The following is a 17,880-nucleotide window of genomic DNA, read 5'->3' as shown; positions in this document are numbered from 1 at the left end:
GGCGCCACTTGGTGCACATTTGGTCGCCGGCGCGCCGGGGGCGACCATATTTGCAACATTTGGGCGCCTGAGGCGAAAACGATACCTGTCAAAAAACTGACCGTTTTAGCCGCTTTGGTCGCCCTTTGTCCGCCCCCGGCGCGCTACCCGGCGGCTGTAGTTTGTGCACCACCATTTTCTTTCTTTTTGCGATTTTAATAATAAAAAGTAAATAATGTTGAACCCTTCAAATGACTTTATTTAAAATTCCTTTAAACATACATACAAAAATAATTCTTATAACTAAAATATTTGATTTTTTTGCATATACATATCTTAAACAAACAATAATAACAAACAAACTTACAATCTACCCAAAATCAGACGATATTCCCAGGGATGCCTCATCATTCAGGTTCAGGCCAATCCTGGGTGCCCTGGGGGAAGCATCCAGTAACTGATTAGATTTTATTAGGTTTAACCCCATGATGCGACACATCGAATTACATGAGAATTCTATGAATGGTTCAATAGAACTCAAATTGAGCTCCAAGAACCACTTTGGCCACATCCGGACATATTCCGGGTGTCCCGGGGGAAGAAGCCAACATCTAATTAGGGTCCAACCCATCATGCGACACATCGAATTACATGAGAATTCAATGACTGGTTCAATGGAACTCAAATTTAGTTCCAAAAACCACTTTGGCCACATCCGGACATATTCCGGGTGTCCCGGGGGAAGAAGCCAACATCTAATTAGGGTCCAACCCATCATGCGACACATCGAATTACATGAGAATTCAATGACTGGTTCAATGGAACTCAAATTTAGTTCCAAAAACCACTTTGGCCACATCCGGACATATTCCGGGTGTCCCGGGGAAAGAAGCCAACATCTAATTAGAGTCAAACCTTTCATGCGACACATCGAATTACATGAGAATTCTATGACTAGTTCAATGGAACTCAAATTTAGTTCCAAGAACCACTTTGGCCACATCCGGACATATTCCGGGTGTCCCGGGGGAAGAAGCCAACATTTAATTAGGGTCAAACCCATCATGCGACACATCGAATTACATGAGAATTTGATGACTAGTTCAATGGAACTCAAATTTAGTTCCAAGAACCGCTTTGGCCACATCTGGGCATATTCCGAGTGTCCCGGGGGAAGAGGCCAACATCTGATTCGGGTCAAACCCATCATGCGACACATCAAAATACATGAGAATTAAATTTCTGGTTCAATGGAACTCAAATCTAGTTCCTAGAACCATTTTGACCACATCCGGACATATTCCGGGTGTCCCGGGGGAAGAGGCCAACATCTGATTCGGGTCAAACCCATCATGCGACACATCGAATTACATGTGAATTCAAAGACGGGTTCAATGGAACTCAAATCTAGTTCCTAGAACCACTTTAGAATCTAACTTTTTTCAAATGCTTTCAACCATACAACACATTAGAATTACAAACATGATTTTGTAAACAGTTCACACCATTGTTGTTAGATTACATTATAGAAATGCATACATAATAGTCATTGCTAAAGCTCCCGTTCCCCACCAGTCAGTTAACTGACCTTAGCTAACCTAATATCATTGTAGCAACTCTCTATGCGGCATTGGAACCATGCCATCAGCGCGCTAAGAGTTATTAGACTACTGACATAGGCGCCAATTCATGGATGACGAGGCACTAGGTGACGTTACAGCGAGCTTGACGATTGTTGTAGAATTTTTTAACGAACTACCAGACAATGATGCGCAGTGTTAACATGATCAAGTTTCCAACTCTACTACAATCTACAATAAACTGGAAATCGATATCCGACGCCATTTTAAATCAAATATGGCCTCTTCCTGTTTCAGAAAAAGTGGGATATATTGTCATATATCCATCTATATGGGTATTTTTGGAATCGGGGTGACGTGTACAGATAGGAAATCGATATCCGACGCTATTTTGAAATCCAAGGAAAAAAACAGGATTCCTGTTTCGGAAAAAGTGGGAAATACTGTCAAATATCCATAAATATGGGTATTTTTAGAACCGGGGTAATGACTAGAGGCCGCTAATTAATATCCGATGAGATTTTGAAATCAAAGCTGGCGGCTTCTGGTTTAAGAAAAATTGGGAATACTGTCAATTATTTATAAAATGGGTATTTTTGGGATCGGGTTATGTCTATAGATTGGAAATAGGTATCCGACGTCAGTTTGAATTCCAAGATCCAAGAAGAGGTGGCTTCAGGTTTTAGAAAAAGTGGGAATTACTGTCAAATACCAATCAATATGGGAATTTTTTGAATCAGGTTGTCGTCTAAAGTAAATCGATATCCGATGCCAATGAAAATCGATTGCAGGCGCCTATAATCCGGGAGACTAGTGGACTCTGGAACTCTGGATGAAGTTGGACGACTGCGACATCAGTTGGAGTTCCATTCGTCAATTTGACAGTCGAGTACTATTCTTTACAGGATGAATAAAATGAAATCAAGGATAAGTAATGTTATAAAAAACTTATTTGTCTTATTTGTACCTTGTTGGACTGAGTTAATGATCCAGATTCGTTAGGTCCACCGTCGAGATGGTGCAACCTAAACTAACGCTGTCCGGTGACTTGAAGATAAGCTCGGTGACATTGAATACATAAAATTAAATTAATATTTATGTAGAGAAAAATTAACAAAATTTATCTAGCAATACCGAGGGTACACAGGCGTAAAAAGTGACTCACAGACTGAGTCAAGTTTACTCACTTTCTTTTTTTTTACATACAACATTTTACTCACGAAAGTAAGTAAAATTGTGTAATTAAGTAAGTAAAAATTGCGAAATTACAGTGAAGTTGAATTTGAGATTCAAAAAGCATTAAATATATGAATATGATTCATTCCAAACATTATCAATGTTGAAAGTGATGAATTTGGTTGTAACATAGACTCCCTCGGCAACTATTTATTATATTCCTAAAACTTCCTTTGGCCACTAAGTCCTACTAAGTTGTTTAATTTTTAAAATTTATAAATTTTTAAATTTGATATTTTTTTTTTGCTATCAAACATAGATATAAGTTTAGTTTAAGTTAAGGTAAATTTGAGTTAATGTTTAGTTAAAGCTAAGTTGTAGTTATGTTCATGTTACATCCGGGAAACTTCAGTTCTTGGATGTTTTTGTAGCTTCTTGGAAGTTCTAGTTAAGATAAAATTAAGTCAAAGTTAAATCAAAATTGAGAATTAAAAATTTGATTAGTTCAGATTAAGTAATAGTTGTAAGTAATAACGTAAGTTTAGTTAATTAGTAATATTTTAGTAAAACATATGTTTATGTTTAATGAAAGAAAAAATCAAGTTCAGTTCCCGAAAAATAATAATTATAATAAAACAATGAAATTACAATGATTTTCACTGTTGAATTTTGAGTATATTAAAATTTATTGTTTAGTTATTTAACGGAGAAAAATAAATTTTAGATTTTTAACGATACAATGCTCAAACAATGAAAATTAATGTGATGAGATTAAATTTGTTCTTGAAAAATCAGTTTTTTTTATTGCTAAGATGCTTAACAACCCCCCTTTTTTATTGTAAATTTCACAAATACCTTGATTTTCATTGTTGTGAACCATGAATTCCGTTGTGATTTCATGGTAATCAACAAAAATGTCCAATGTTTTAACAGTAAATATCATGGTCACAATAACAATGAAATTCATTGTATTTTTATTGGATTTTTTTACGGGGTAAGCTAAAATTTAGTGAAGGTTGGTTAAGCTTAAGATAAAGTTTAGTTAAAGTGAATGATATGTTAAATTCAAGTTAAAGTTATGATAAAATTATGCTAAAATATGTTAAAGTTCAGTAAAAAATAAGTGGAAGTTAATTTTAACTTGAAGTTATGTTAATTTAATAAGATAATGTTTAATTAAAGTTAAGTTAAAGTATAGTAAAAGTTTAGTTGAAGTTTTTTCAAGAGAGCTTCTGTTCAAGTTATGTTAACGTTAATTAAAATTTATGTAAAACTATTAAGTTTAGCTTAAGTCATGGAAAAGTTATTTCCAGGGAATTTCAGGGAAATTTCCAGAGAACTTCAGGGAAACTCCAGTTATTGAAACTTCTTGAAAGATGTTGGAAGCTTTTGAATTTTTTTGAATGCTCTTCGAACTTTTGAAAGTTCTTGGAAGTTTTGAAACTTTTAGAAATTTCTTTACACTTCACATGGAAGTTCTTACTACGTTAAAATTAAGTCAAAGTTAAAGTTAAGTAAATGTTTAGTTAAAGTTAAGTGAATGTTTAGTTGAAGTTAAAGTAAAGTTGAGGTTATAAGTTAAACTTTAGTTAATGTTAAGTTGAAGTCTGGCTAAAGATAAAATCAAGTTGTGTTCAAATTAGTAAAGTAAAGTGAATCTAATTTAACAAGTTTAATTGAAGATAATTTAACAAGTTTAATTGAAGATAAGTTAAAGTTGTTAAAGTTGAGCTAAAGATATGTTAAAACTAAGTTATAGTTCTGTTTAAGTTAAGTTAGTTTCCAGGAACTCCTATGTTGTTCTTGGAAGGCTGGGAACTTTTTGTCTTTAATTCCAGCATCGAAACTGCTGCAACCAGGTCAATCCATCGGTTGTGTAATATCACATTGTACAATGTACATCGATTTTGCGAACAAAATTACATCCATTGATGTAATATCCCGACCAACCGTTCGTGAAACTTCTTCAAAGTGCTTTATACAGAAATAAAGATTTATGTCGGCAATCCTTTACTTTAAATTTTCTATGATTTCGATGTACACATTTAAAAATCTTTATTGCTCGATACTTACATTTAAGATTATTTCTTCATCGGTCATATGATAGTAATCTATAAAGGAGCCATACTAAATTTCTTTTAATTTCGATATCTCACATGGACTTTAGTATTCTTAACAAATATTCATCAATAAATATTTAAATACTGATATCATCGTAACTTTGAACTTTGACAAAGAACAACAAAGATTGCTATCGATGCACATTTATAATCTCCTTGTTATCGATTTGCATCGTTGGTTAAAGAGAGTTCGAGACACACCAGGTGACAGATAGCAATGTTTATATTATTTATCGACATATTCGGCATTTCATCGGAAGAAGCAATCTGCTGGTAAATGAACGAGAAGACCGATGGACGTGACGCAGCAAATGTTTACCATTGTAGTTCTTCACGTTTTATATTTAATAACCCGTGATAGCATGCGTGGTGGGATTCTCAGCACTTGGAACCCAATGAGGAAAATTAATACCTTTTTGAACTCTATTACACCTACATGGCTGACTGGTTGATGGTTATGACAAAACAATATTGAATTCATGTATGAAAAGATTTACAGAAATTTCAATACACCACATACTAGAGTGTGTTTGCCTGTCGTTGATAAGCTCATCAACAGCAGCCGTGGACCCGAGGATTAGCAACCAACAACGAAATCAGTACACCCCAGATGGCCTGGGATCGAAACTAGAAATTATGCAGATAAAAAATCACAAATAAAATCAGCAGTTGTGTATCGATATTTTGATTTTACAACAGAAATCGATATTTTGATCTGGCAACACAATCGATATTTTAACATTGGTAACGATTGGTAGCAATATTTTGAGACAGATCTTTATAAACGATTCACGATTAGACTTTTAGCATCTTTACAATTATTCATGAAATGGTGACGATCGCTATCGATTTTTCTTATGAATGGCTTTGAAGATCAATGTATAGAAAATTAAAGAAAATTATCAAAATGGTTGGTCGGGATTGTATATGCGTTTTGCTATTACATCATTATTTCATACATCAGCTTGAATTACGTTGATCGATATTACATTTTTTTTGCTGTGTAGCTGCGATTTGAGTATTACGTAGCATAAACAAAACTTCTAAAAAGTTTTAACTGTTAACTTAATTTAAGTTTATTTTAGCTTTCACTTAACATTTACTAAACGTTAGTTATATTAATTAATTTTAACTGAACAGAACTTCCAAGATGTTCAAAGAATGAAGTTTCTCTGAAGTTGCCTGGACATAACTTTCACATAACTTCAACTTTACTTTATCATAACTAATGAAATTTTAACATAACTTCAAAATATCTTTAGTTAAACTTCAGCTTATCTTCAATTAAACTTTAACTAAATACACCTTGAATAAAAATTTACTTTAATTTAACTGCCACTGAACACTAACTTACCTTTAACACAACTTCAACATTTCTTTAACTTAGCTTTAACATATTTTTAACTTAGCTTTTACTTAATTTTAACTTAATTTAATCTTAACCTTTACTAAATTTTAACTTAACTTTGATTTAATTGTAAGTCAGCTTGATTTTATGTAACCAAATTTCAACTTAACTTTAATTAAACATTAACTTGTTAAATTAACTTAACTTTAATTTCAACGTAACAGTAACATAAATTTAACAAAATTTAGACTCAATCTTAACTTAACAAGAACATCCAAGTGAGATGTAATGAAGTTTAAAGAAGCTCCATGAACTTCCAAAAAGTTAAATAAAATTCAAGGTGTTCCAAGAGATTTCAATAACTTCCAAGAACTGAAGTATTACTGATGTGCTCTGAAAGGATCCCTGAAGTTCCTTTGTAATAACTTCAACTTCACTCATTTATAACATGTACTGCAATTTGACTTAACTCTAACTTAAGTTTCAACTAATTCTATAACAATTTAAACATAGCTTTAGTTTAAGTTTAACATAACTATCTTAACTTTAACTAAACTTTAAATTAATCTCAACTTTAGCTTCAACATGTCTAACTTAACATCAACACATACTTAACTTAAGCTTAAGTATCTATTAACATATCTTTAATTTAACTTTTACTAAACTTTAACTTAACTTTTCCTAAACTTTAACTAATGTCTAACTTAAATTTGATTTAACATTAACGTAACTAAACTTTATTATATTTTTTAAACCGCAACTCATTTTTTTTTTTTTTTTTATCGTCACTTTGAATTACATTTGTCAAAATTTGATCCTAGCTTTATCTTTAACTTAACTTTAACTTAACTTTACCTCTACTTTAACTCACCTTTAACTTAACTTTAACTTAACTTTAACTTAAATTTAACTTAACTTTAACTTAACTTTAACTTAATTTTAACTTAACTTTAACTTAACTTTAACTTAACTTTAACTTAACTTTAACTTAACTTTGACCTAACTTTAACTTAACATTAACTTAACTTTAACTTAACTTTAACTTAACTTTAACTTAACTTTAACTTAAATTTAACTTAACTTTAACTTAACTTTAACTTAACTTTAACTTAAATTTAACTTAACTTTAACTTAACTTTTACTTAACTTTAACTTAACTTTAACTTAACTTTAACTAAACTTTAACTTACCGTTAACTTAACTTTAACTTAACTTTAACTTAACTTTGACTTAACTTTAACTTAACATTAACTTAACTTTGACTTAACCTTAACTTAACATTAACTTTAACTTAACTTTAACTTAACTTTAACTAAACTTTAACTTAACTTTAACTTACCTTTAACTTAACTTTAACTTAACTTTAACTTAATTTTAACTTAACTATAACTTAACTTTAACTTAACTTTGACTTAACTTTAACTTAAGATTAACTTTAACTTAACTTTAACTTAACTTTAACTAAACTTTAACTTAACTTTAACTTAACTTTAACTTAACTTTAACTTAACTTTAACTTAACTTTGACTTAACTTTAACTTAACATTAACTTTAACTTAACTTTAACTTAACTTTAACTTAACTTTAACTTAACTTTAACTTACCTTTAACTTAACTTTAACTTAACTTTAACTTAACTTTAACTTAACTTTAACTTAATTTTAACTTAACTATAACTTAACTTTAACTTAACTTTAACTTAACTTTGACTTAACTTTAACTTAACATTAACTTTAACTTAACTTTAACTTAACTTTAACTTAAATTTTACTTAACTTTAACTTAACTTTAACTTAACTTTAACTTAACTTTAACTTAACTTTAACTTAATTTTAACTTAACTTTAACTTAACTTTAACTTAACTTTGACTTAACTTTAACTTAACATTAACTTTAACTTAACTTTAACTTAACTTTAACTTAACTTTAACTTAACTTTAACTTAACTTTAACTTAACTTTAACTTAACTTTAACTTAATTTTAACTTAACTATAACTTAACTTTAACTTACCTTTAACTTAACTTTAACTTAACTTTAACTTAACATTAACTTAACTTTAACTTAACTTTAACTTAACTTTAACTTAACTTTGACTTAACTTTAACTTAACATTAACTTTAACTTAACTTTAACTTAACTTTAACTTAAATTTTACTTAACTTTAACTTAACTTTAACTTAACTATAACTTAACTTTAACTTAACTTTAACTTAACTTTGACTTACCTTTAATTTAACATTAACTTTAACTTAACTTTAACTTAACTTTAACTTAAATTTTACTTAACTTTAACTTAACTTTAACTTAACTTTAACTTAACTTTAACTTAATTTTAACTTAACTTTAACTTAACTTTAACTTAACTTTGACTTAACTTTAACTTAACATTAACTTTAACTTAACTTTAACTTAACTTTAACTTAACTTTAACTTAACTTTAACTTACCTTTAACTTAACTTTAACTTAACTTTAACTTAACTTTAACTTAACTTTAACTTAACTTTAACTTACCTTTAACTTAACTTTAACTTAACTTTAACTTAACTTTAACTTAACTTTAACTTAATTTTAACTTAACTATAACTTAACTTTAACTTAACTTTAACTTAACTTTGACTTAACTTTAACTTAACATTAACTTTAACTTAACTTTAACTTAACTTTAACTTAAATTTTACTTAACTTTAACTTAACTTTAACTTAACTTTAACTTAACTTTAACTTAACTTTAACTTAACTTTAACTTAACTTTAACTTAACTTTAACTTACCTTTAACTTAACTTTAACTTAACTTTAACTTAACATTAACTTAACTTTAACTTAACTTTAACTTAACTTTAACTTAACATAACTTTAACTTAACTTTAACTTAACTTTAACTTAACTTTAACTTAACTTTAACTTTAAATTAACTTTAACTTAACCTTAACTTAACTTTAATTTAATTTTAACTTAACTTTAACTTAACTTTAACTTAACTTTAACTTAACTTTAACTTAACTTTAACTTAACTTTAACTTAACTTTAACTTAACTTTAACTTAACTTAACTTGAACTTAACTTTAACTTAACTTTAACTTAAGTTCAACTCAATTTTAACTTTACGTTATCGTATCTTTGACTTTACTTTAAACTAATCACTTACTTTACTTTGATTTTATTATAATTAAAACTGAGTCTATCTTTAAATAAACATTTATTTAGTTTTATTTAACTTCAACTCATTAATTAACCATAAACTTGAATTAAATTTAACGTAAATTTAAGTAACACTAAATATAACATAAAACTAACAAAACTTTAACTTTATTTTAACACAAATTTAAATAAACCTTATCTAATTCATTTAAAATAAAACTAACTTAACTTTGACTTAACTTTAACTTTACTTCAACTTAACTTTAACTTTACTTCAACTTAACTTTAACTTTACTTGAACTTAACTTTAACTTATCTTTAATTTGACTTTTACTTAACTTTAAACTAATTTATTTTATAACTTTGTTTTTATTTTGACTTAACTTGAGTTTATCTTTAAATAAACATTAACTTAAATTTAAACTTCAACTCATTAAATTATCTTAACATTTAATTTACTTTAACATTAATTTAACTAACTCTTTCCTTATTAATTTAACATAAAGCATACTTCACTTTTACTTATTTTTTACATAAATTTAACTAAACCTTATCTAATTAATTTAATATAAATCTAACTTAACGTTAACTTAACTTTAACATGACTTTAGCTTAACTTTAACATTGCTTTAACTTAACTTTAACATATCCTTAACTTAACTTAAACTAATTAATTAAATTGATTATAAGTCAAAGACACATAAGCATTAACTTAACTTCCACTTAACTTTAACTTAACTTTAAAATAACTTGGTTTTAACATATCTTTAACTTAGCTTTATCCTAACCTTCACTAAATAATATATTAACTTTAACTTAACTTTATCTTTATTGAAACTCAACTTGATTTTATCTTTTAAAAACTTTAACTAATTAATTTTAATTTTAATTTTAATTTAACTTTACTTTAACTTTACACCAACATGAATTTAACTTTCGCGATCTGGCTTCGGATTCGCTATCGGGATACAGATTCGAATCCGTTATCGGGATCCAGATTCGAATTCCTGATCAGGATCTGGCTTTGGATTGTTCATGAATTAAAAAATAGCAAACTGTTACAAAAATATTAAAACACACACACGCATACGCCTATATACAGTGCGTACAGAATAATCTCGTCGGAAGCAGTAGGCATTATCGCCGGAATGATCCCTATCGGCATCACTAAGGCGGAGGACAGCGAGTGCTACAGGCAGAGAGAAGCCGGAAGAGTACGGAAAGTCGTGAGAGCGGAGTCGTTGACTATGTGGCAACAGGAGTGGTACCTCGAGTGGGACACGACGGAAAACGGTAGATGGACACATCAGTTGATACCGATTCTTTCGACCTGAGTGAACAGAAAACACGGAGAAGTCAACTTTCACTTGACGCAGTTCCTATCTGGCCACTGCTGCTTTAGGAAATACCTGCATCGGTTCGGACACGCAGCGTCCAATGCGAAGGGAGATGCCCGTCCTCAACGTGGAGAATGTCGTACATGATATGTGTCGAGACCAGGGCACTTGGAATGCCGTTAGCAGCACAGTTGCTCAAATGTTGTCGAAGGTGCAGCGTAAATGGAGAGATGAGCAGCGATCTAGTAACACCAGCTAGTGCTAAGAGTATGAGAAGTGCATGAGCACAGCCACCCCCCGAAGTAGTCGCTTCACCGTAGTCCCGGGAGGATCAAGGCAGAGGAGAGATAAGGAATGGGTTTTAGTGGAGCTGTGCACCGTGCCAACTTCACTACAGGCCAGGCTTTTTGAAGGTTTCCTAAACCTTACTATGAAAAAAAAACAGACACACACACACACACACACACACACACACACACACACACACACACACACACACACACACACACACACACACACACACACACACGCGCGCGCGCGCGCACAATTCCACCGCATCCTCAAGGATGTTGGAAGACAGCGGGAAATCATGCAGCAGGCCATTTATAAATTTATCCCTTCAAGAAATATTGCTTGATATCACATAACCTGATAACCATCGCGTGCACAATTGCACAATTCCAACGCATCCTCAGGGATGTTGGAACATATCCGGATGTAGCCCAGAAATCCAATTATGACAATTGATTTTACTCTGAATCACTTCTTTAAATAAACAACAATTCTAGATAGAGCTGGAATAAGGGCGAATGTCGCAAGTGTAAACAAACTGAGGTTAATACATCACGTTATACTACTATTAAAATGCTCCAAAACGATACTAAAAAAATTTGGACAAATAATGTACATTCTTAAAAAAACGCAAAAAACATAAGGGCGAAACCAACTTTTTTTTTATTGCAAATTGAGTTGGCTCTTACGGCCGCTTCCTCCCATATACATAGATGGGGCGAAACAGACATATTTTCTGAATACTAGGCGAAAGATATAATTTGAATCTTTTCACCACTCCTTGCAATTACCGGTTGGTAATCAAAAGAAAACATTGTTAATCTGATCGAAATAAGCGAAAACACCCCAACACATGAATTTATCTAGAATCCAACAAACTGCAAAAGGTCGATAGTAACAAACTATCAGGAAAAAGAACGTAAACATTGAGGCGAAACAGACAATGTCAAAAACTAGCAGGCGAAACATATGGGGCGAAATAGCTTCTGTGAACGCAGCCAGGCGAATAACCTCAGGGCGATACAAGATACTATAAATCAAAACGGCGCATGCAACATTTTCATTTTTTTCGAGCTGTAAATAAAAATAATAATATTTTTATTTATCTCACCATAATGCTAACCAATAATGTTACAATTAGGAACAGTTCATTTCTAGAAATCGGCTTATAGTTTAAATTATATTTAATTATTTTTGTTCAAAACTTCAGATTCATTTTTCTCAGTTCAAGCCCATTGCGACATTGGCCCTAATTCCAGCTCTATCTAGAATTCAGTTCGGAGGATCACAATCCCCAGACCTCCCAAAGGATGTTTAACTCATCCGAATTCCTCCAGCGGATTAATTATGACAAATGATGTCACTTAAAACAACAAACAGGGCAATACTTATCTTAAATCAACTTCCCGTAGCTAATTCCAGCTTCACCATCATGTATCCAGAATTGCACTTAACTGGATCTGGATGAAAAATATAAACAAAAATTATCAACATTGCCCTTGTTTCCGTTTGCATGCAGTATATTTACCTTGAGAGTATTCCACTTGGCATGTTGGCTTGCTGATTTTGTTGACCTCCTCGGTTCCGTTGGGAGGGAATTCACCCCGGTTTCGGTTGAATAAAAATCCATCTCGGTGTGGAGTCCACTCCCAGTCCGTGACGCCAGCAGCCGGCTGAAAAAAATTTACAAAAATTATCAAACTATATTCACCTCTGTTCTGTATTTCGTTTCGAACGAAATTCTCATACAAAAAAATATTTTTTTGTATGAGAATTTCGTTCGAAACGAAACACAGAATAGGGGTGATTGTTTTTGTTTTTATTGAAAAGTAGTTTACTTACCTTGAGTATAAAAATGTTCCGTCTTTGGTCCCGTCGGAAGACCATTCACTCCCGAATATGGCCATCGGAGGCCAATTTCACGGCCCGAAGAAAAACAAACGACTTCCACGAATGAAATAAAAACATGGCTGACCACGTAATCAGCCGCTACGAACAAAATCACAAAAAAATAAAAACAACTTCCATCCGCCATTTGGTAGCCCGGCGCATGAAATTACTCTAGCGGGGCGAGTCGCCTTTCGTCCGGATCCCGGAGCGCCATTTGGTCGCCCGGCGGATGAAATTACTCTAGCGGGGCGAGTCGCCCTTCGTCCGCATCCCGGAGCGCCATTTGGTCGCCCGGCGGATGAAATTACTCTAGCGGGGCGAGTCGCCTTTTGTCCGCATCCCGGACAAAGGGCGAACGATCAGTCTTCAAGTCGCTCAATGTCAAATGACGTCACTTTTTCGCCGGCAATTCGTGTGGGCTGGTTCGCCTCCACGCATGGTGAATAGGAGGACGTCAAAAAGAGTGTTGTGAGCAGAAATGTTTGCCTTGAGACATAGGAAGTGGAACACTTTTTTACTTTTACTGATAAATTGATTCATCTGAGATGCTCCAAAACTTATTCTACAGTTGAAAAAATTATTTATGTAACGTTTTTGCAAAGATCCTGCTGGTGTTCAGGAATATTTTTGTTGAGAAAAATGGAAAATTAGAAAAGTGCCTTAGTGGTTATGATCTTCCGGATTTCTTGTGTGTGAATAGTTAAGGTACAAATCAGTTCAGATCTGTGGAAAATCGTATAATTACCCAATTACAGATAGAAATTGGCAAGATGTTGAATCAAAAATGCTTTAGTTTGCGTTGTGAAAAATAGTTATTCTGATGTAAACAAACGGTTTGGTTGACGTTTCTTCTTCTAGAACTCGCGTGGCGCACTCTACGTTGGTGGTGCATTAAAAAGGCGTATTGGTCCCATGCAAATCGATTAACGTACCCCATTCTAGTCAAAATTCTAGTACTACACAGTGTTTGTTTTGATTCGCAATGAAAGTTTGACAGATAAAATGAGAGGCTAGTGAAATTTCCTATGTTTCGAGGGGTGAATCGATTAGCTTGAGACCGAAGATAGCCGGCGCCGGTGGTGTAGTGGTAAGCGTGAGACCGACGTTGAATAAAGGAAAAGAAGAAGAAGAAGAAGCGACCGAAGATAGTACCAGAGTTGAGCCAAAAAGTAGAGCTCGTTTCTTCAGGACCTACTAGCAACAATCAATACGAAACTAACGATTTTAAATTGGCTCAATATTTGATTAGCCTATTGGTCCCAAGCAAATCGATTAACGTGCCCCATTCAAGTATAAATTCCAGTACTACACAATGTTTCAAGGGGTGCATCGATTAGCTTGGGACTGAAGAGAGTACCAGAGCTGAGCCAAAAAGTTGAGCACGTTATTTCGGGACCTTCTAGTCTTAGAGTTACCTCTATGGTACGACAATAGAGGTAACTCTAAGACTAAAAGGTCCCGAAGAAACGAGCTCAACTTTTTGGCTCAGCTCTGGTACTATCTTCAGTCCCAAGCTAATCGATGCACGCCTCGAAACATAGGAAAATCCACAAACCCCTATTTTTATCTGTCAAACTTTCATAGCGAATCAAAACAAACATAGTGTAGTACTGGAATTTATACTAGAATGCGGTACGTTAATCGATTTGCTTGGGACCAATAGGCTAGTCAAGTAGTGAGCCAATTTAAAATCGTTAGTTTCGAATTGATTGTTGGTACGACCATAGAGGTAACTCTAAGACCACTGGGTCCCGAAGAAAATCATTATTATTTTTGGCTCACTCAGTACCAGAACAACGGTCCCAAGCAGTCCCAAGCTATTTCACTCACCCCTGCATGTTCTGCATGAATCCACACACCCCTGATGTTATCTGTCAAACTTTCATAGCGAATCAAAACAAACATAGTGTAGTAATAGAATTTCAACTAGAATAGGGTACGTTAATCGTTTGCTTGGGACCAATAGGCTACTAAAGTGGTGAGCCAATTTAAAATCGTTAGTTTCGTATTGATTGTTGATAGTATCCCATTGTATCATAATACCGAAAAATATCATTTTAGCTGTAATGAGCAATTGCAAGCCTGTCCTCTACCTTCTGGTGTCATTATTTTTCATGAGTGAGCTTTTATTCGCGAGAAATCGACGGCGAAAGCCATTGTTTACAAATGCAATTACGCCCCTTTGAAATGTTCGCACTGAATTGAGTAATTCCAAAGTAATTCCTAAAATTATTCAAGCAATCGAAGTAATTTCAGTAATCGAGAATAATAAAAGTAATTTCAAAGTAGTAAAATAATTTTAATTAATTGAAAAGCAATCTGAGTAATTTTCAGTAATTTGACAGGCACTGACCGGTAATTAACGCTGGTAGAAATCCCTCGGTGTCACCCCCTCAGTTACTCTTTGGTAAATCCACTTTTACCGAAATTGAGTTGACTCGACCCAATTTTGAGTTGATCTGAACGACCGTGAAATCTCATTGTGTTTTAAAGTTTGGCCCTGCGAAATTCTACTGCATGTTCTAGTACTGAGAAATTTTGACGTTTCCACTGATGATTGGAAAATGTCAACATATTGATCTAGTACAACATAGTAAACAAAAAGAAAAACACAAACATAAACATTTCTTCCGCACTCTCTCTCTTCTCTCTCGAGGAAGGCGGAACACGTTCGACAGGTGCCTCCCTATGCATTGGTGGTGGTAGAGAATTTATTTGTTTTCGATATTATTCACTAAACCGGATAAAGCTGGTTCTTGAGTAAAAGATTTGTTCGATCAGCTAGTGAACAGCTTTCAACCGGATGCATAACAATCATTATTATTTACATGAGCTACGCTCTCCAGAGCGCATCGAACAGCTGGCTCTTAAATTACCAATACTATTATAAATCCAAATGGTATGTACCTGTTTACATCGAGTTATTGGAGTACCGTTCCGAGTTCCGTTGCCTTGTGTATTGAGTTGAGTTGAGTTGAGGCTGTGTTGAGAACAAAACGAAGAGAGTCGCCTAGAGCAGCGTTTCTCAATCTATGGGTTGCGGTGCACCAGTGGGTCGCTGAAATTCATTATCTGTTTTTAATAGCAGTTTTCTTAAACTAATTTAAATCTTACTTACTTTTTTTTTAAATTATGGAAATTCTAAATCATCACTATTTTGTCGTTTTCCGGCAGGACGGATCAATGATTTTAACGTTATTTTGGAGTTTTAAGGCTTTTAAAGGCCATTTGAGTGTTTTTAAAGGAATGTTGGTATAGGCTAGTTTAACGATTGTGAGGCCATTTTTGGTATTTTGTCATTTTCAAGATTATATTATGGTTTCAAGATTATATTTATGCACGTTTCAAAATGCCATTCCAGCGTTTTAGGCCATTTGTGTAGCTGACTTGACTTTTTTGGTGTTTCTAAGGTCATTTTGGCCTTACATCATACTGTATTCAATATTAGGAAGCTCTTGGGAGAACGCAAAATGGGTTGCAATCTAAAAAACATTGAGAACCGCTGGTCCACTGACACGGATTGCGTTGCGGTCGTCTCTAAACTAAAGCCCTACAGTAAAAGTATGGACGTCTGTCAAAAGTTGTTCCAATCGAACCGTCAAAATGCACCGCTTTGCTCGATTGGAACAGCTTTTTTCAGTTTTGTGGTGTCAGTCGTCCATACTTTTACTGTAGGGCTTTACTCTAAACTGCTCTGAAAATCGCGAAACTTGTGTCAGTAGAAGAGTGATTCCCGAACTGTGTGTTTGATTACGGCTGACGACTATAGCTATCACTGGCGACAAAGACGGTGATGACGATGATGCAGTAGTGCTGGTGTCAGGCAACCAGTGGGTGTGAGGAAAAAAAAAGTCCAAAGAATCGAAATCGAAGAGTGAAAAATTTGCACCGAAAACCTGTCCGGCATCGCCGTGGTAGTCGTCGCCGTCGGCGGCGAGGAAAGTGTTTGGGAAAATTTTAACCGAGGCCGAAAATATTGACGGGATGAGGCGTGTGTGTGCCGTAAAAATAACTGGTCAATGATTTGGAGCCGTGGGTGGACCTCTCCTCGACGAACGTGCCGTGGCTGGTTGGCTTTCAAGTAATCCATCCGACTGAAGTGGAAATCAGAACCCATGAATGCATTTGGTGGAAGGAAAATCAGTGTGAATAAAAGGGAGAACAGTTTTTCACTGCCCGAGTCGCGTCCAAGTGGAAATGTCTGTGGAAAAACTTCGGAAAATTGATTGATTCGCGGTGAGAAGTTGGAATCGCGTCGAAAACAGAAAGAATAAGCAAGTCGGAGAGGAAGCATCCAGAGACCGTCTCATTCTCCGGACATTCCTAGCTGGCCTACGAGTGTGTCTATAATTTGCCTTTATTGGTGTAATTTATTTCTTATCTTGTGTTTTTTTTTTGAGTTAAGCCTTCTGGCTGGTGCTGGCCGTTTTTTTTTTGTGTTCATTCGGTCGTCTTTAAAGCAATCACACAAAGAGCTTCAGTCGTCGTTCGTCGCAAATTGAATGCAGCTGCCTCTCCTCCGGTTGATGCAGCAGGAAATCTTTGTTATTCTGATTCTGAGTGAAGGCATCACGACGACGACGACGACTTACAAATAAGTTGCTTCCAATAGCAGTGTGCAGTGTTTCCTTGTTTGGCTGGTGCGAGGCCAAAGTTAGCGACCGTGAAATATCGACACATCCCCGAGGAGTCACTACTAGAATCTAGTAGCACACTGATCGTCACCCTGATGGGATAGAGATTTAATCTACCATCTTCCGAAGAATTTAGCCAATACAACAGCAAACATCGCTAATTTCTACCAACCATGGATTGGATCATCAATGACGAGCTCGGTCTGACGGTGGGCCACGTCGTGGGCTATGTGTCCGCTTCGTTTATGGTCGTCGGTGGAGTGCTGCCGTACGTGCCGCAGTACAAGCAGATCAAAAAGACCCAGGATCCGGAGGGGTTCTCGCTGCACGTTTGCCTAGCGCTGCTAATTGCCAACACGTTGCGAATCCTGTTCTGGTAAGTT

General features: G+C 34.0%; 1 protein-coding gene across 2 annotated transcripts in view; it reads left to right on the top strand.

Annotated features, from left to right (window-relative positions):
• Window positions 1–16,602: 16,602 nt before the first annotated feature.
• Window positions 16,603–17,880, top strand: part of LOC135707709 (solute carrier family 66 member 2) — a 95,083-nt gene continuing 93,805 nt past the window's right edge. For both annotated transcript variants that reach the window (XM_065229591.1, XM_065229590.1), the window contains exon 1: window positions 16,603–17,873. In XM_065229591.1, coding sequence (XP_065085663.1) covers window positions 17,671–17,873 — 203 coding nt within the window. In that variant the 5' untranslated portion in view covers window positions 16,603–17,670. The remainder of the gene's footprint in view (window positions 17,874–17,880) is intronic.

Source organism: Ochlerotatus camptorhynchus, unplaced genomic scaffold (genome assembly GCF_037179485.1).
Source record: "Ochlerotatus camptorhynchus isolate MF236.1 unplaced genomic scaffold, CSIRO-AGI_Acam_v1.1 ptg000316l, whole genome shotgun sequence".
In the NCBI taxonomy this organism is placed as follows: domain Eukaryota; kingdom Metazoa; phylum Arthropoda; class Insecta; order Diptera; family Culicidae; genus Ochlerotatus; species Ochlerotatus camptorhynchus.
The sequence above is the reverse complement of the archived record's forward strand: the minus strand, read 5'-3'. Positions and strand labels throughout refer to the sequence as shown.